Source organism: Suillus discolor (assembly GCF_016758755.1).
Source record: "Suillus discolor strain FC423 chromosome Unknown F5147scaffold_67, whole genome shotgun sequence".
NCBI classification, from domain to species: Eukaryota; Fungi; Basidiomycota; class Agaricomycetes; order Boletales; family Suillaceae; genus Suillus; species Suillus discolor.
Window position 1 is genome coordinate 52,412 of NW_024541314.1, and position 17,695 is coordinate 70,106.

Genomic DNA, 17,695 nt, shown 5'->3' on the forward strand with positions numbered 1-17,695 from the left:
GGAGAATAGACAGTATCTGAATACTCTTTTCAAGGCAAGGCAGATTTCTTATTTCCTCTTAGGCACCCTGATCACCCGAATTCACAGGCGTTATCCCAATCATCGTCTTCCAGGAAACATTTCTCACCCTCATCTCAATCTCAGCGTCCTCACTAGTTCTTTTCCCCCACTTCTATCGTAAGTCCGCGTCATACGCCACCTGAAACGCTTGGCTGACCTTCGTTCTGATAGGGTGAACACCCTTGCTATCTTCACCCTTCAGGCACAAGACTCTGATCTATTTGATTCGATACCTTTACCAAAGGATCTCACCACATTTCTCGAAACTTTACGTCTTGAAACTAGTCCTCCTAATCGTCGAATATTGAATTACACGGCAAAGAATGTCGAGCACGTAGATTTTGGTGGGGAAGTGGACTACTTTGAACACAAGTGGTTCCAGGAGCTGCCTTCAAGGCTAGCCTGAGAGGTACGATCCTACGATCACCACTAAGTCAGACACTAATGCCTCATGCAGCCGTGCATCAATCCGCTCTCATTAATCTGTCACCATGATAGCTTTGTGAGGGTGAATTCATGGTAGGTTTGTGTGATTAGCGGAGAAGCCTTCGGCAGAGTAAGTGGTCACTGTCATTGCCTGATGCGGCGCGTTCGAACTTCGTCTGCGTCTTAATTTCGTCGTTTCTGATGCACGCATGCGACACTTGCTACATATGGTATTCTCTCGACGGAGACTATTCGTGCATAATGTAAGTTCGTGTCGTCTCAGTCCTTTCGAGGATTTATTTTTGTGATGCTGATATACTAACTATATGCGTGTCTAGTAGTAGCCACCTACCTTATACAGATGCCAATCAAGAACCTCATCGGTGTGTGCAGCTCATTCGGCACATTGGCTGATCATCTCGGCGCAATTATCATGTAAATCCCTCGCATCACCATCGCCTCTAATCCCGCTAACAAGTCATCTCTCATGAACAGCATCATCATGCCATGTATGCTTCCTCACATACAGTGCATTTGTGACTTCTGGCTGGTTGCAAGAAGCGAGCCTTCCAGGAGTCACGACGACAGATGTGGTGAGTAATCTGCACCCGATACCTGCCATTCCCGTCTAATTCACTGCACTACTACAGAGCGGCGGGAGCAAGCGGTGACATACCAAGTGGTAAGGATTATGGGCGAACGATCAGGTTCATCAGCGAGGTGCTTGTCCTCTTCAGCACCTATTAGTTTACCAGCGATACAAATTGTGACCGAAACTTGGACACTCAGCACGGCATGAGAGGTCCTCGCACTGTGTCTTGCAGTTCGGGTTGTGTTTCAACCCTTGCATGAACGTCGACTTGGTGATCTAAGGGTGGTGTCACTAAAACTTGGCACTTTGAGCTCGGTGATCGCTGAACTTCTGAACTTCTGCATGACGTATGTTTGTAATCGCTTCATTGACGTCTCCATTTCACCACCTCGATCACTTTAACTCATCTTCTGTCGGAGATATTATGTCGACCTTTCTTCACTCATGCAGATGTTTGTACACCTTGTCCGTTGCGTTCGCTGAGAGTACAACTATTGTGCAGGAACGTATCAACCGATAGTACTAGTGACGCATGGTCTTTGTGATGTCAAGCAGAATCAAATTCGAAGTTTCCTCCATACCGACTCAGCGTTTCGGTTAGAAACAGCAACAATGAATGGGCCTAGACAAAATATCATGCTACAAAAGTAGTTTGTCTAGCGACGAGGGTTAACGCAAGACGAACGATACAAACGGGAAAGGGAAAATTATCGAGTGAGGGAGACATAGTTCTGCAGCAGCTCACTTCATACATATATATTTGTGTCTGATACAACACAGATGATCTGAAGTGCTGACAAGTTGCATTTATCCGAGGACAGGAAGCAGGGATGGTTGGTGTTTGTTTGATACCAGAGAATGACGAGATGAGGCTCCCTTCGCGCACGCTCTCAGCGTACTGTTCTTTGTTAGACGTTGCAAAATTGTCTACAATCAATCTGAGATTAGGTACCACCACAGACAACAACGAATCGGCAGGATATTGAGCAAACGCTTGCGAGAGATCCAAGGAACTTTGCGCAAGACTTAGACACAACAGACGTCCCTTGCAAGATTGCAGTCTGAAATCACGAGTAACATAGACTCATGGGGGGCGAGATGCAGCGCGTTCATTTATGACTAGTGAGTCACCCACTAAGGAAGAACCAGAACGGAGACCATAGAACGATGCAGAAAGGGAGCATGGCCGATTCGAGGTACAGTCTACCATAGGGCAAGGCCCCAATTGCAGACAATAAACAATATCAATGACCAAAAAAAAGACGATTCGAGGTCGTCCCGCGGACCGGCTGTAGCCGTGACCGACATATTAATTTTCCCACTTATCAGTAGATACCGTAAATCGATATCAATCATAGTAACAGCCGAGTCACTTGACCTTGAACATACCACCCCGCAGATATCAGAAATAGCGTAGAGTCACTGGAAAAGCACAGTCATTTTTACTCAGTGATCCGGGCCCAGTGACTCGCCTGGGCCGGAGCCGGAAAGGCTGACTCAGCAATATATATTTTGCCTCGAGCACCCATAGAGCCAGCAGCTTATACTAGCTTATACCAGTCCCCTTCGCATGGAAACATCCTCACCTGGAACTACAATCCAACATCAAGTTGAGAACCAAGTACCCGCTTTAGCGAATCCAACCTCAAACTCGAGCAGAAACCGTCGTGGCACTGGCAATCGTCCCAGAAGTCACATTCCTTCAGCGAATGCAGCCAGTTCGATTGTCGTAGTTGCTCCGGAGACAGATGGTACAGGCAGCAGGAAGCCTCGCCGAAACTTTGATCAGAACCGATCTCATGATCACGAGCAGGGAAGCTCAAATTGGCGTAGACCACCTGGCGCTTCCCAGACCACAGCTGGATCTAACTCTGTTGCAGGTGAAACAGGTAGTGGAGATGCACGGTCAAGGAAGAATCGCCCTCCAAGACGTCCCCAGGGGGCCACCACTGTGAATGAACCCAACTTCACTGATTCTCAACCCCAACCGCAGTCGAAGCGTCCATCCCGGCGTTCCAAATTTAATCCGTCACTTTCCGAGCCGATACCATTGACTGGTGACTCAAAACCTAAAGTTGAAGCCCATATCTCACCGAAAGCTTTCTTGCTGTTCAAGAAAGCCAAACCTCCAAGACCCAAGGCACCTCTCGCTGATGACCTCACTTCGACCCTTACTCATGCCCTCAGCACCCATCCTTATCCTGATTGCCCAATTTGCTTCAACCCCATTCGTCCAGAACAGCCTACCTGGTCCTGCTCTTCTTCAGATCCCTCCGAAAACCTCCAATGCTGTTGGACTACATTTCACCTGAAGTGCATTCGGGCTTGGGCTTCCAAAAGCGTCAAGGACCTTCGAGATGCGTGGCGTGCCCGTGGCGAGGAACGTACCGGCGAATGGAGATGTCCCGGTTGTCAAGCCAAACGTGAATCTGTACCGTCCAGCTATCGGCAAGTGCTACTTATCTATTTGTACCGTGTACTTACATCTTATCATCAGGTGCTTTTGTCATCGCATCACAGATCCATCCCCTACTCGCCTTGTCACCCCACATAGCTGTGCACATCCCTGCTCCCGCGTACGTATTTCTGCTTGCGGTCACGGCTGTCCTCTTCCCTGCCACCCTGGTCCCTGTCCACCATGCGCTGTTACCGTCCGGAAGGGCTGTTGGTGTGGACGCCAAGTCTCAACGGTCCGTTGCTCTTCCCTGGCATCTCCAAATGCCACCACTGGCGTTTCCTGTGGCGTCATTTGTAGTAAACCTTTGTTGTGTGGGAATCCTCAGCATACGTGCGCTCAGGTTTGCCACCCCGGTGAGTGCAAGCCATGTGTTGTGGCTGAAGTTGTCGCGTGTTATTGTGGGAAAGAGGAGAAAGAAGTGCCGTGTGGCGACAGGAAAATTTGGGCTGTTGTATGCGCTGTTGAGGGAGAGCTTGGTTGGGAGGGCCGCTATGAATGCGATGGTGTGTGTGGTAGGCAAGTATTTATCCACCTTCATCTTGCTTATTGCCTATGGCGCGTGTTTGACGGAGGCTCGTGCATGATGCAGCGCATATATCCATATTCTCTTTTTACTCCAACGTACCGATAGAGGATATTTTACCTCATTCTAAAATCGTCGTGATGCACCTGTATGCTGATGTCCCTTTCACAGACCTTTTGCATGCGGAGTACACGCCTGCGAGAAAGGATGTCATCCCCCGTCCTTCACACCTCCAAGATGCCCGCTTGATCCATCCATCATGCAAACCTGCGCCTGCGGCAGGTTCGCTCTCCCTACTGTCGAACAACACGATCGCTATATCCACGAACTGGAATCAATAACCACTCCCAAATCCGACGCTAGTGGCAAAGACATTGCGTATTTCCTCGGACCCCGCACATCTTGTACTGTTCCTGTCCCTACATGCAAGCAACAGTGCATCAAAACCTTACCCGACTGCTCGCACCAATGTGGGGTATGCTGTCATACTGGCCCCTGCCCACCATGTACCGAGCTCATAGAGCGCACCTGTCGATGCGGAGCAACGAAAGTGATGATCAAGTGCGGCGAAGTCATCGAAACCAGTGAAGGTAACGAAGCCGGTGATGTCCTTTGCGATCGTGCATGCATCGCCCTACGCATATGTGGACGCCACCAATGCAATCGTATTTGCTGCCCTCTCGCGTCCCTTGCAGCTGCGCAAAAAGGAAAGGGCAAGAAACGCGCAGGATTGTTGGACGAGCTTGGTGCTGAAGAAGGCGGGCTGCACGAGTGTGACCTCCCGTGCGGGAAGATGTTGAACTGTGGGAATCACCGGTGCGAGCGAAAGGACCACCGAAGCGCGTGTGGGGTGTGTCTGCAGAGTGTTTATGAAGATGTAAGTTGTCTTTTCTATTGATCATCGTTGTGTTTTGGCCTGACGTTTGAATAGCTTATATGCCCGTGTGGCCGGACGGCTTTGGAGCCTCCGATTCCGTGTGGTACGATGATGACTTGCAGTTATCCGTGCGCAAGGCCTTCACCTCCATGTGGCCATTCGCGCGTCCCTCATGCATGTCATGAGGGCGTCATCATCGCTGGTGCGGATCCAAGCCAACCAGTGGAAGAATCTCCCTGCCCACCGTGTCCTTTCCTCACCAGCAAACAGTGTGCGTGCGGAAAGAAGATGGTGGATAATGTCAGGTGTGCGCAGGAGCGGGTGAGTTGTGGTACGGTATGCGGAAAGTGAGTTTTGTGTCTGTCTGATAGTGATCGTGTCGATTAACTTTACTGTTGCTTCACAGATTGCTAGCATGCGGTTTCCATCATTGCGAACGCTTGTGCCACGCAGACGACTGTGGAACGTGTACCGCTGTATGTGGCAAGTCTCGCAAATCATGGCAAGTTCTTCTAAATTTTCCATTCTCCCCATTTCAATTGATATAAACTTCTCCTTTAATCTAGCTTGCCAGCACAACACCCATGCACCCAACCATGTCATGCCCCAGCAGCATGTCCTGAAACCGAACCCTGTCTCGCGCTCGTCACCCTCACCTGTCCCTGTGGCCTCCTCCGCTCCTCTATCCCATGCTCCCAAGGAAATTCAACCGCCCAGCTCAAATGCACTGGTGAATGCGCGATCAAAAAACGCAATGCGCGACTTGCAGATGCTCTTGGCATCAGTCCCGATAAACGCGAGGGTTTACAGGCCAAGGTCACTTACAATGATGATCTAGTGACTTTCGCGAGAGCGAACAGTAAGTTTGTGGGGCTAGTGGAGAAGACGTTTGCAGAGTGAGTGATGGTATTTCTCATGAATCCGATGCACGTTCTCACTCTATCTCTGTTCTAGTTTCATCACTTCTGACAAACGCACGCAAGTCCTACCGCACATGCCTCCTGAACGACGTAAATTCGTGCATGACGTGAGTTCCTTTTATTTCTCCAGTTTTTGAAACAGTTGTTTTGTGTGATGCTGATATATCAACTGCGCTCAGCTCGCATCTGTCTACCGCATGGATACACAGATGATCGATCAAGAACCTCACCGAAGCGTACAGCTTATCCGGCGCGTTGACACGCGCATCCCGACGCCACTCTTATCTGCGTCGCTCCCATCACCAACGCCATCGCTCGCAGTCCTAGGCAAACTCGCTGATTTACGAGCTCCGAAGCCTATATCGAGCGTGACGAGCGGAAGTGGAGTATGGGCCAAACCCCAACCAAAGGTCGCAGAAGCAGGCGGGAGGTGGACGGCAGTTGTCACACGCCCTGGGTCTGGGTCTGGGAGTCCTTCGCCTGCGCCTGGTGCGTCCTCGAGCTCGGGAGGGACTCAAGTTGGTACTGCTACTTTGAATTTGAAACCGAGTGGTGGAGCGTGGGTGTCGTCCTCTGTGCAGCGCGCGAGGGAGGCAGCTAGTCTGGAGATGGGTGGAGAGGAAGAGGCAATACCGGATGATTGGGAGGATGATGTGTAGAGCCAGTTGGTTGAGAGCTTGACTGGCGGTGATCATGATGAGAGACATTTATAGATAGATTTAACTGTGATCAAGCGGACATGAGGCTTGGATAGCCGTCAATCGGAGGTATGCTTCGAGAATGTACATGGGTTTGATCTGGCGGAGTAGGGAGATGAGAATTAGAGTCCTGTTGAACATGTTCAAAGAGTTAAGGTTCACGATCTTCAGTAGTCGCACTTTTTGTTTTACTGTTTGCCTAAGTAGCTGCATGTCATTGACGTTGGGAAGGGCAGTTACCTCTACAGAAATTGAATGGAGCTGTCCAGATCTATCACAGCGTCTGAAACTAGTAGTAATTATGACCTTCTAGTGGATGGGTGGCAATTCAAGTCGATAATGTGCGATATTGTTGAGTACTGACGATAGACATCAAAATTTTCCTATTACGATGATCAAATGAGTGCCTGCACTTCGCCTATGTGCATGAATTCGAGCATACCGCGGACTCTCCCTCGGAGTTTGGCCCCATGATGCACTCCAACACGGCCCCGCATTGACCTCGAAGATCGAACATCATATAAGCTCAAGCTCTATAAATACCAAAGATTCACGGTGTCAAGGTTTATATTAATGGCAACGTATCTGAGAACATTTTCCGAATCATTTGATGCCGGACTGATATACTGTGACATCGGGGTCATGAGAGTGGAAATCAGCCTGTGCGGTTGCACAGAGAATTTGGTCGGTTGCAGAAGTTAGTTTCCCCAGGCTTACTATGGCCATCACTAAAAACCACTAAGCATGATATGACAGTATTCACCTTATAAGTTGGGCGATGTCTGATTTCCCCTTATATGCCTATGTCGTGGTGTGTATAGCACCGGCTTAGATTTGTGATGTGTTACTTATCTTGTCTTTTGCCTTTTGTTTTGATGAATCAAATGTAAACCCATATCGACCGCTAATCTAGTGTTCCAAGTTCTACATTGCGCATCTACGACACGGGTCACATGATTGCGTGTTGATCTGTTTCTTCATCTAGCTTCTTGCTGATAAACCATTATAACCCCATGTTAGATTCCAAGCCAGTGTTCTAGCATCTACAACTTGAACAATACTGGACCTAGGCGAAAAAAGGGAACAGCCCGAACCCAACCTCGAGCTTATTGCCAAGTATATCAACACAGGCAGGCCGTCGCCGTCATCCTTCTCGTCCCTCAGGCCTCAACAACAACAACACGGCACGCCGGCACCAGCAAGCTCCGCCGAACGAAGACTTCCTCCCCTCCCTGTCATTCAACAAACAATGCAAGACTTCTCTGTCTCCTGTGTTGGACTCGAGCCCACTCTCGACGCTCGTTCTCATGATTCTCGCTCATTCACGTTCTCACTTGTCATCATCTGCATGGTGCGTTTTTAAGCAATTTTTATTTATTTTACATATTACTTGATGTCTTTCTGCTTGTCTCGTCCATTTCCTCTCTCTCGTTCTCGTTCTCCTCCTTGTCTTCTTCCCTTCTGCTCTCGTCCATCGTCCGTATTCGTCTGAGCCACATCAGCAGTCGCTGACGTGTGCTGGGCGTTTGCGCATGGTGTTCGTGGCATTGGGAACGGCATGGTGGAGTTCAAGCATTGATTCAGCATGCGGACTGCGGCTTGCATGGGCCCAAGCCGGGCCGGGAACATCACTAATGTACGAGAGTCCAGGACTTCATATCAGTGTGACTTTGCTTCAAAGTGAACTGATACGGTCTGAGTTGTTAGTCATTTGTCCTGAACCGACGTCCAAAGTGGATAGTTTCAGTTCTCCGTTAGTCTTTGTTGTCTACCACTGACACCGAAGCTCGCAGCCTTACCCGGCTCCGACCCTGCTCCATTCCTCTTTTCCTATTTCGAAACACTCTGACTACCGGATCTCAAGATGAATGAGGTACAACTCCATTGGCAGAGGTCAAGACCTCAGTCACCGCTCGGCAAGCATATATTCTGGTCATTCATAGGTAAGGATCCGACTCTGACTTTATTTATAACCCCCACTATCGCCTACTCTGCCTCTAGTCACTCATTAACGCTACTTCCTTCAAGTTTCTCGAGTCTCCGTCCAGGGAGTCGTGCCGTATGGTATGGTTCGGCAACAAGCATTGTGGTCTATGTTTCTGTCTAAGGAACGCTGGTCTTCGACAATATGGCCAAAGTCGATCTCACATTCGAACTCGATCCTACATTCAAACTCGGTCCCATGGCCAACCTTTATTCCAAGGCCACAAACTGGATTCTATGGCCAGAGTCGATCCCATCACATTCTATAGTACTGCGGCCTGCCAAATTCGATCTTATACCACCGAGCCCGATCCTATAACGCTGTACTTTATTCGAGTCCGTGATGCCTGGTGCGAATCCCCGCTTATGGACCACTATGTCTTGCTTTCGTTGGACTTCAAGACGCTCACAATATCTGTCGTGGTTACCCGCTGTCTGTTATTGTCAAATTCTTGCAGGTGGTGTTGACAATGAGATTGGGGTAGAGCACGTGTATTGTACCAAGCATTTTTGTATAACTCGCATACCATCCAATATGATTTCCTGGCCAATCAAGTATAAAACCCATAATATCATAATACCAGTATTTGAAGCAATTGTCTGTATGATGGTACAGATGGCAAGAATTTATATTTTTGTTACTTATTGGACAGGAGAGCCACTGTGCTAGAAATTCTACATGAGAAACACTTCGTTGAACATGTTTCATCACTTCAAAACAGTACTAGTATTTGTCACTACACGATTCATGACAATCATTGGTCATAGGGGATAGCGTTCTAAACACTTATATGCCTATATATCTCGCACTGTCATATTTTAGCCGAATATGGTTATTATCTACATGATAATGTGTATATAATGGTTTGTGGGGAACGGTGGGATTTAGTGATGATAGTAGAACTTCAGAAGAACGGAAACAATAACTTACTCACTGAAATGTACTAGGCCACACAGCTGCCTCAGGCTAAGTACCTCGACCGCGGCTTTCCTTCTTTCGCTCTGGGTCTTACATGGTTTTTGTCAACAATCCTGGTGATGATTTGGGCAAGGTATTCGTAGTTCGTCGGAGGCGCCCCACCGTGACAGAGATCGGATGCACACAACGCAGCTCGTCAGTCACCGACTGGCATGAGGACGGCTCCATCCCCACAGACGTCCATTGTGCCCTGCCCCTTCTTCTCCCTTCACATTCTTCAGCAATCCACACTGTTTCTGCGACCAGTGAATTAGGTCTCGACGTCTCCACCAATGTTTCTTCCGCCAGATACTCCTGGAGTGTTTCCTCTGCTCGCGAAGCTTCTGATTCAAGTTCAATGTCAATTGCTGGTCCTCCAATGGAAGTTGCTATTGCTAGATTATTGGCCATCCTTCAAGCTATATATGTGAGAACTTATTCTATCGTGAGGACGCATATTGATGCCAAAGACTGTCAACAGGGACACGGTCAGCATAAGGCGGATCTAGATCGTCTGACATCACGACTCCATCGACTAGTAAACTGGTATTTGTGGAGCGCCGCGACCGCCCCATTTGAACAATCTCGGATGGATTCCTTAGTTAAGTATGTGCCTTGTTGATGTGTGCTTGAATTTACTTGGTACTAAGTCACACTCAGGATTTTGCAAGAAACCTCTGGGCAGCTGAAATTTTTGCATAAACGTGGTCTTTCGTATACACAAGCTATCGCTAGATGTTCCATTGAAATTGACCGTTATCTGTTGGGGTGTCTAGTTGGGTTCTTCAGACATCTCCTGCGTTTCCGAGTCACTCACCAACTCCGCTTTTCTAGTGGTTCCAAATGCAACAAAGTCAAAATAACATGCACGATATGCGGGAGGGTCGTCAGAACCATGAACATCCAATACCGGTGAACTTCCACACTTCATTCCAGGTCCGTCTCGCAACGATGAAGATCTGGGAAGCTTACTCGTCAAATTCTCTAGCAACTCAACAAGATGCTGCAAGTTTTGTTTGAACGTGACTCGATTGCAGCCCGAAATAACGTTATCGAGGAGCGACAGTATGAGTTATCCATTGACAGGGGCACACAATTCGCCCAACCTACAATCCATGAATGGTCCAGCATCGAAGCAGGTACGAAGACCGTCATGAGGGTCATATTTGAACAACAAGGAACTTCTGGAGTCGACTACCAATGTCATTTTTGCGGCGTTGTAAATCGCCTTGGTGTTGAGACTATCATGCATTTGCTGGAACTATTCCAACGTCAGGCTGGTTGCTCTATTGATTGGTGAGTATTTTTGGTCTTCTGGTCACTGACGACGCCTAATACCCGGAAGTCAAATATGCAAACGACGATTTCATATCTCCCTTGTACCTGCCAGTGCGGAGCGAATCCCTCAGCGTGTACCACGCGGTTCGTTGCACGACTACCTCAGACGAAATCACTTCAATTTGTCTGAACGTCAAAAGTCCGACATTGTAAGTTGATATTTTATGGCATGCACAAGTCATTCTGTTCTGACCTCGAATGGGCAGCTATTTGAGGTGGTGGATGGTATTGAATATCGTCAGTATGTCCCGTAGCTACTAATGCACGGAACTCATACACCCCTCAGTGCATAAGCAGGGCATTGTGCATGGTAATCTAACGGGTGTATGCTTTGATTACTTGAGTCACGTAGGAAGAATGCTCACTGCATCCCCCAGGACACCATATTCTGTGATGGCCCAGGCCATGTACGTATAGCAGATATTCAGATATTCAACGAGCCAGGAAATGCGAGGTACATCGCACCCGAGTCTATTACACGTGATTACCGAATAGAGGCACCAAGACCATCAAAAGCCGGAGACGTATATTCATATGGCTGCATCGTGATTCTGGTATGTTATGGAGCAAAATATCCTTCGACGCGTTCCACAAGAGTATTTTTCAGGTGTTGTCGGGAAAGTTGCCGTACTGGTGGATTCCAGAAGAAGCTCAAGTCCTTGCGGAAAAATTAAAGGGCACGGAGCCTTTTGGTCCGACTGTGGAGGTAGAATCCTTGCGAAATCTTGCTTATCCAGTGCCTCACCAAATTTTGACTCAAAGATGGATGAAGTGCAGCTGAACTTAGTGCAACAGTGCCTATCTGAGGAGAAATTCCGTCCCTCAATCGAGAAGGTCCGCTACTTAATCTTAGTCCAAGGTTTTGGGTGAGTTGTCTTTTGCTGTATGCCGCTGATGGGCTGATCGTCTTTAGTGCCGTTGATTTGACAAACACGGTCCAACGGCTAAACAAGGATCCCCAGAACTTTGGAGGGTTTGCAAATGTTCATAGGTGCAAATTCTGTATAAGAGACCTCGAGGCAAGCGTCCTGCAATTGGTCTCCCGTTACCAGTATTCTTCTATAACAACTTGTGATGACGTGAGTGCCTTTAAGTTGATTGTCATCTGAAATTCCCAACATCGATTTAGGTCGCAGTCAAGGAAATAAAATTTGGTGAGAATCCGGACACGTTGAAGATCATTAATGTCAGTAGTTGGCATGTATTTCTTCAGGCCTCATTTTACTGACTTTTGTCCGTCAGCGATTGTTCCGAGAGATTAAGCTATGGCTGAAGCTTGAGCACGAAAATATCGTTCCTCTCTTGGGTGTTACAGATGGATTTGGTTCTTTCCCAGCACTCATCTCTCCATGGTTCCAACATGGCACTTTGACCGGATACCTTCAGCGTAAGCATAAAAAGCTTTCTTACAATGCCAAATTTGTACTGGTTCGGTCGATCATTCATCTCACCATGTGTACTACGCTAAGGTCTTTTTAGCTCAGGGATGTGGCTCGTGGACTTCATTATCGTATGTTCAGTGTTATCTGTCGTTGATGCGAGAGTCAATTGACACTGAATCGGGCAGTCCACTCGCAGTCAGTCATCCATGGAGACTTAAGCGGTGTGCGTATGTCCTCGTGAGATCCATGAACACCTAACTGATTTTTTCTTAGAATAATGTTCTTATTGACAAGAATGGAAAAGCAAGCCTCGCCGATTTTGGTCTCTCTGCCCTTCTTCCTGAAAGAACGAGTCAGGCATTATTGCCCACCAATCCCACGTGCACCGCGCCATATATGGCGCCAGAATACTTGATATTCGATGATGAAGGCAACGTGTCAATGGTATTCAGTCCAAAAAGCGATGTGTACTCTTTTGGAGGGATCATGCTGCAGGTACGTAGTCTGAATGATCCTAATTGGATCAGCTCATCTTCTTGCAGGTTTTGGAGGGCAAGATCCCATACCATTATGTTGCCAGATATGAAGCCATAATTAACTTCATATCGCGGGGAATAAGACCCAGAAGGCCGCCTGCACCTGTGGTAGGTGACGTTGACTGGGATTTCATTCAGAGTTGTTGGTCACGGGATATGGACCATCGACCCTCTGGCGAAGCCATCCTAGAATTTGTGGAAGGACGGGCTGTCCTGAATTCGTCATAGGTTACTAGAACAAATAAGCATGTTATGATATGCATACCAAGTGACTTTGATCCATAGTTAACATCGAGCACTCAGCAAAGCCCTTAAATTACCAATCCCTTTTGCATGGAAGCGTGCTCACAAGCCTGGAACTATAATATGAGAACCAAGCTTGAACCCAAGCAGATACCGTCTCAACAATTGTCCCAAAACTCACGTACTTGAATTCAAAGGGAGGAAGATTCCACAGACAACTTTCTTTGCGAAGTATGGCTTGAAGAAGTGATACACCTACCTCCATCTACACAATCCTTATGAATGAGGGCATTCCTCATCATTACAAAATTGTAATTTTCCGTGCAAATTATCCATCTTTCTACCTGGGCGACATTCGACACCTGTCTTGTGGCAGGCCTCTATATGTACAGGTACATACTGTGGGACTTGGAGATGTATCATGTTCAAGGATCTCGTATGACCTGGAGGCGAATTTCTTGTCATGGGCATGCCACCGACGCTTCAGCTATTGCAGATACAAGTTTCAGATAATCACATGCGCTAGAATCTATTGGGGTGATCGTCGATCATTGATGCGTTGCGTTACACGAGATACATGGGTTTGCAGTTTGAGTACAATCTAGTGGAGTACCGTAATAGAGTAAACATGAGCGCATATGAACAAAGTATACGTAGGACATAGGTGATATCTAAATTAAAAGATACAAGAGGATCAAGCCTGGAACAACACCGCTTCTCATCCTCACAACTCACAACGCAGCCACATCCACTTCGCTGACGTCCTCCAAGGGCATTGCCTGAGCGGGTAGCTCGACAGCCACAAAGTCTTCTTCAAATCCAGGGATCCCCTTGGCCTTTTCTTTTCTCTACTATGAGGATGTGTTTCCCTCTTCGTTGACGTTGACCTGCACCGACACAGAAGTCTCCGCGGTAGTGGATGGTACAGGAACGTGTTCGGAAAGAACTTCAGTTGAAGTGTCTGCAGAAAGACAGCCAAGGATCGACTGGAGCGTGTTGAGCACTTCAGACCGGTACTCTGCCGCACGATGGCTCTCTGACATAACACAGTCTTCTATCACGTCCTTAAGTAAAGGCTCATCCTGGACGATGACCTCGGAGGTGGAAGTTGACATCTGAGGAGTGTGTAAGTCACATGAAACAGGGTTACTGTACGAGTGAGGACATACGGAATCATCAGGCAGGTCAAAAGGCTCAAAGATAGTGAGGCATGGCTCCTGATCCGGAGGTAGAAAATCCTCGAGGTAGGTCTCAGCTTCCTCGAGGAATTTCTCGGCATCTGCACGGTGGTGGGCAAAAATCTGTTCCTCCTCGATGTCAGATCGTAAATCAGCCATATCCTGCAACTGTTGCATCATGGTCCACTGCATTTCAGCGTGCTTGCAGGCCATGATGTGGCCAATTTTGTCCTCATGCTGCGGCGCACAGGAACGCAAGACGTGCATCATGCACTACTGGTCGGGAAATTCGTCGCGCTCCTGGGCAAGGAGGGAAATTTGGGAAGGCTGATTCACAGGCTGCTGCTGGTAACGCAGAGCCCATGCACGTTCACGCTGCTCGGCGAGATACCGGGCAGCACGAGCACGAGCAGAGAGAAAGACTACGGGGTGGTAGCAGGGATAGTAGTCGAGAGAATAAGGGCTCGTTCGGACAGGTTCAGTGAAGAACATCATAATGCGAATGAAGCAAAGATGAATTGATGAAAGATGTCATGTCGAGCAGCGAGTTTTATAGCTGGATAATCGGTGGACTTGTGGACTGGATGAATAAAGATCCACTAAATTGAGCAGACGCGTCCACTAGATTCGGTAAAGCGCGATCACGGTTTGCACAATAGTCACATTATTGCCACGATGCAGTGAGCAAGCACCACAATTGCTCAAGAGCTCCGTATCCACTAATCAAGCGGCTGGTGACCTTACCACGGGCATGACTTGATCATGCGCGGCTGGACCGTTTAAGACCACAAACAACCTGCAAATGGCGGATGAGTTGCATGTGAGCGGCGTAACATAATGTTCATTTGCTTCCTTGTAGCAAACATCATTACCAATGCTGGGTTTGTGCCCACTTGCCTGAGTGTGGAAAAAAATCATTGTAAAGCGTACTCTGGAGGTACATGTGTACACTGGGGCGGTAGTAGGCGCACCTATGGGTCCCAGTCCCCGAGATGAAGAGAATGTGTCAACGATGGTAACACTACTCTGGACTCTTAGCACTTGTATCGCTGTCGCTCCAAGTTAGGGTAATGGTGCATTCTGCATTCGTGCTGGAAAAAAGTTCAGTTCGCGCGCCCAACGCAGCAGCCTGTCCGAGTCGTTTCAGCCTTCAACTGCTCTCTGAAGTGCGCGAGTTCGATAGGCTCATTGGGATATACCATGCCTGTCATCCCTGCAGTCATTCTACACTTAGTAGTCAAATGTCCGGGGTGCGCTCTACTAGCAGGGTCCAGCACCGATGATGGATATGATGGTGTTCGGTCCCGAAGCTGTCACGGTACTACACCTTTGTTGACATGTCTGACTAACCACTCCAAAACTAAACAACGTCGGTGAGTGAAGGAAAGTGGAATCTGGCCTATCGATTTGGGACTAGCTGGAATGTGCAGCAACACAGCACGACGACTTGACGAGTAAGTAATGCAATAGAAACTTTGTCATCCCACGTAGAATGAATCCTATTGCACCCGATACCGGCGGTTCGAATTCTCGGCTCATCTATTCTCTGTAAGTACCTACATCCTAGAGCTTGTTGTCTTACGCACTGGCAGCATTCATCGGACCTTCCTGAACCCTCATTTGGGGACATCCCTTTGCTGGCTCAACCAAGCTCGAACCCAAGCAAATACCGTCTCAACAATTGTCCCAGAGCTCACGTACTTCAAAGGGAGGAAGATTCCAGGCAAATTTCTTTGCGAAGTATGGCTTGAAGGACTGATACACCTACCTCCATCTACACAAATGAATGAGGGCATTTCCCATGTACAAAAGTGCAAATATTTCTACCTGGGCAACATTTGACACCTGTCTTGTGGCAGGCCTCTATATTTACAGAGAACTAGTAGGTCTACGGATATGCATATGGGATATTGGTATGTATCACGGCACCTGGAATTATGAAGTAGGCGCTCTTGCCTCTACGGTCACTGTAACGATCCACGCATGATGCACAGCACACACTCACAACCTGTCTTCACACTGGTGGGGGACAGACACTGAATAACAATTGATTTACATAGGACTGCAGCGTCGTTATGATGTTGTAAAGCGTGGTGGCAGGGAGATCTCAGGGGGACGAATTGTACCATGAATGGTACCGGTCATAGGCAGTCTCCGTGACCCCAAATTTCAATTGCATCAGCAGGCGGTCCCAATCAGGGCTGAAAGCAACGACAGTGTCTTGAATGGTAGTAACGTCAGTGTCCAGAGCCGCCTCCTGGCAGACAATTGCAATAGAGTCCCGCATCATCACCATGCCATTCTCGATCATGGTGTCGACCGCATCCATATCTCGGTTTGGAAGCAACGTCTGCAGTAAAGCCATCAACGAGGCGAAGGTGATGAGTGTTTGTAAATACTTACACCACATGCATGCAGTTCATCATCATCATCAATGTTGATTGGTTCATTCCCCCGCACCCAAACGTGAAATCGAACAGAGCCAAGGTCACACCATGTATGGCCCGCGATCACGACGCGATGATTTTTTTGTTTGTAAGATCGTGCCGCATGCTCTTCAAGCGAAGCGAACGAAGAACTTGAGCGACATGATGTCTCCTGGCGTAGCATCTGCCATGCTTCGAACATACGTTCAGGCGAGCGATATGGTTGATGTTCATCAATTACAACCAATATGACCATCAAAACTTCTGGTTGGCCGGCGATTTCATGTTTGATTTTCCGAAGAACTGAATCCATGTCCTGTGCAAATGCACATTCCACGATGACAAGAGGCCTACGGATCCAATATCTCGTACTTGATACATCTACTTCGATTGCGATGTCTGGGACGATAAATGTAGATGTTAACCGACTGTTCATGGTTGTCGTGGTAAGCACAGGGTCGGGAACGAAGCCACGCAAAAAGCGATTGAATATCGAATCCAAGTGTTGTATTGGAGCTTCGTGCATGCGACTGCGCGATTCGATGAGAAGGATGCAATCGTCCTCCAAGTAACTCCATCTGCAAAAAAGTGGACCATTATTAATGACAAGAAGAAATCCATTCGCCCTACCTTGGTCTTGCCGGTAACCATATCCAATTCAAGTCGATGATGTGCGATACTGTTGAGTATACTAGGAAACTAACATCAAAAAACTCCTGTTACAATTATCAATGAGTGCCTGCACTCTGCCCATGAATTCCAGCATACCGCATACTCCTCCTCGGGGTTTGGCTCCATGATGAACTTCAGGGCCTCGCCGCATTTACCTTGAAGATCAGATGTTGATCAGCGTAAGCCTTGGTGAAGTTGAGTCATAAATACCACAATCGATGGCGTCAAGTTTGGTGTTGGCTTCTATGAAAATGTCCGCCAAATTAGCTGGTGTTGGACTCTCAGGAACGTCGGAAAACATATCGAAAATCAGTCCGATCCTGTTATTATGTACAGAGTTGTGTAGGCCGATGAAAGGTTGATCTCCCTCGCCCAACTTGAGAGGAGTCGGCGACGTTAAGTTGTCTTTTGGTGACAGCGTGATG

The 17,695-nt window shown here is 47.9% G+C and overlaps 5 protein-coding genes across 5 annotated transcripts; 3 read left to right on the forward strand and 2 right to left on the reverse strand.

Annotated features, from left to right (window-relative positions):
* Positions 1-2,452: 2,452 nt before the first annotated feature.
* Positions 2,453-6,933, forward strand: F5147DRAFT_372443 (uncharacterized protein). The gene is made up of 8 exons (XM_041429436.1): positions 2,453-3,526; positions 3,576-4,052; positions 4,231-4,936; positions 4,991-5,283; positions 5,343-5,438; positions 5,503-5,832; positions 5,891-5,963; positions 6,036-6,933. The coding sequence occupies exons 1-8, from the start codon at positions 2,649-2,651 to the stop codon at positions 6,513-6,515; spliced, it is 3,333 nt and encodes a 1,110-aa protein (XP_041288379.1). The 5' UTR covers positions 2,453-2,648; the 3' UTR covers positions 6,516-6,933.
* Positions 6,934-10,225: 3,292 nt separating this feature from the next.
* Positions 10,226-11,718, forward strand: F5147DRAFT_372560 (kinase-like domain-containing protein). The gene is made up of 7 exons (XM_041429437.1): positions 10,226-10,270; positions 10,330-10,791; positions 10,841-10,982; positions 11,040-11,070; positions 11,120-11,157; positions 11,211-11,387; positions 11,441-11,718. The coding sequence occupies exons 2-7, from the start codon at positions 10,496-10,498 to the stop codon at positions 11,612-11,614; spliced, it is 858 nt and encodes a 285-aa protein (XP_041288380.1). The 5' UTR covers positions 10,226-10,270; positions 10,330-10,495; the 3' UTR covers positions 11,615-11,718.
* Positions 11,719-12,072: 354 nt separating this feature from the next.
* F5147DRAFT_583713 (kinase-like domain-containing protein) lies at positions 12,073-12,979 on the forward strand (the record flags this gene model as incomplete). The annotated part of the gene is made up of 4 exons (XM_041431745.1): positions 12,073-12,289; positions 12,401-12,438; positions 12,489-12,710; positions 12,758-12,979. Coding segments are annotated over 4 exons (699 nt in total), but the record flags the coding sequence as incomplete, so codon positions are not given.
* Positions 12,980-13,528: 549 nt separating this feature from the next.
* On the reverse strand, positions 13,529-15,088 carry F5147DRAFT_715615 (uncharacterized protein). The gene is given in 7 exon segments (XM_041438547.1): positions 13,529-13,554; positions 13,569-13,621; positions 13,632-13,695; positions 13,726-13,842; positions 13,894-14,109; positions 14,164-14,445; positions 14,509-15,088. The coding sequence occupies 4 exon segments, from the start codon at positions 14,665-14,667 to the stop codon at positions 13,726-13,728; spliced, it is 774 nt and encodes a 257-aa protein (XP_041288382.1). The 5' UTR covers positions 14,668-15,088; the 3' UTR covers positions 13,529-13,554; positions 13,569-13,621; positions 13,632-13,695.
* A 1,058-nt stretch (positions 15,089-16,146) lies between these two features.
* On the reverse strand, positions 16,147-17,432 carry F5147DRAFT_372585 (uncharacterized protein). Its single transcript, XM_041429438.1, has 4 exons — positions 17,367-17,432; positions 17,229-17,314; positions 16,576-17,176; positions 16,147-16,522 (listed from the first exon to the last, which is right to left on the reverse strand). The coding sequence occupies exons 1-4, from the start codon at positions 17,394-17,396 to the stop codon at positions 16,280-16,282; spliced, it is 960 nt and encodes a 319-aa protein (XP_041288383.1). The 5' UTR covers positions 17,397-17,432; the 3' UTR covers positions 16,147-16,279.
* Positions 17,433-17,695: the final 263 nt, after the last annotated feature.

What these genes read in the sequence shown, in the direction of transcription:
- F5147DRAFT_372443 (XM_041429436.1), top strand. Translation starts at nt 2,649, where the DNA reads ATGGAAACATCCTCACCTGGAACTACAATCCAACATCAAGTTGAGAAC. An exon ending in TGCGATGGTGTGTGTGGTAG is followed by an intron (nt 4,053 to 4,230) that starts GCAAGTATTTAT and finishes TCCCTTTCACAG; the next exon opens with ACCTTTTGCATGCGGAGTAC. An exon ending in TGCAGAGTGTTTATGAAGAT is followed by an intron (nt 4,937 to 4,990) that starts GTAAGTTGTCTT and finishes ACGTTTGAATAG; the next exon opens with CTTATATGCCCGTGTGGCCG.
- F5147DRAFT_372560 (XM_041429437.1), top strand. Translation starts at nt 10,496, where the DNA reads ATGCTGCAAGTTTTGTTTGAACGTGACTCGATTGCAGCCCGAAATAAC. An exon ending in TGCATGGTAATCTAACGGGT is followed by an intron (nt 11,158 to 11,210) that starts GTATGCTTTGAT and finishes TGCATCCCCCAG; the next exon opens with GACACCATATTCTGTGATGG. An exon ending in ATGGCTGCATCGTGATTCTG is followed by an intron (nt 11,388 to 11,440) that starts GTATGTTATGGA and finishes AGTATTTTTCAG; the next exon opens with GTGTTGTCGGGAAAGTTGCC.
- F5147DRAFT_715615 (XM_041438547.1), bottom strand. Translation starts at nt 14,667, where the DNA reads ATGATGTTCTTCACTGAACCTGTCCGAACGAGCCCTTATTCTCTCGAC. An exon ending in TGCGTTACCAGCAGCAGCCT is followed by an intron (nt 14,446 to 14,508) that starts GTGAATCAGCCT and finishes CCCGACCAGTAG; the next exon opens with TGCATGATGCACGTCTTGCG. An exon ending in TTGACCTGCCTGATGATTCC is followed by an intron (nt 14,110 to 14,163) that starts GTATGTCCTCAC and finishes CACACTCCTCAG; the next exon opens with ATGTCAACTTCCACCTCCGA.
- F5147DRAFT_372585 (XM_041429438.1), bottom strand. Translation starts at nt 17,396, where the DNA reads ATGGAGCCAAACCCCGAGGAGGAGTATGCG. An exon ending in ACCCCGAGGAGGAGTATGCG is followed by an intron (nt 17,315 to 17,366) that starts GTATGCTGGAAT and finishes TAATTGTAACAG; the next exon opens with GAGTTTTTTGATGTTAGTTT. An exon ending in TGGTTACCGGCAAGACCAAG is followed by an intron (nt 17,177 to 17,228) that starts GTAGGGCGAATG and finishes ACTTTTTTGCAG; the next exon opens with ATGGAGTTACTTGGAGGACG.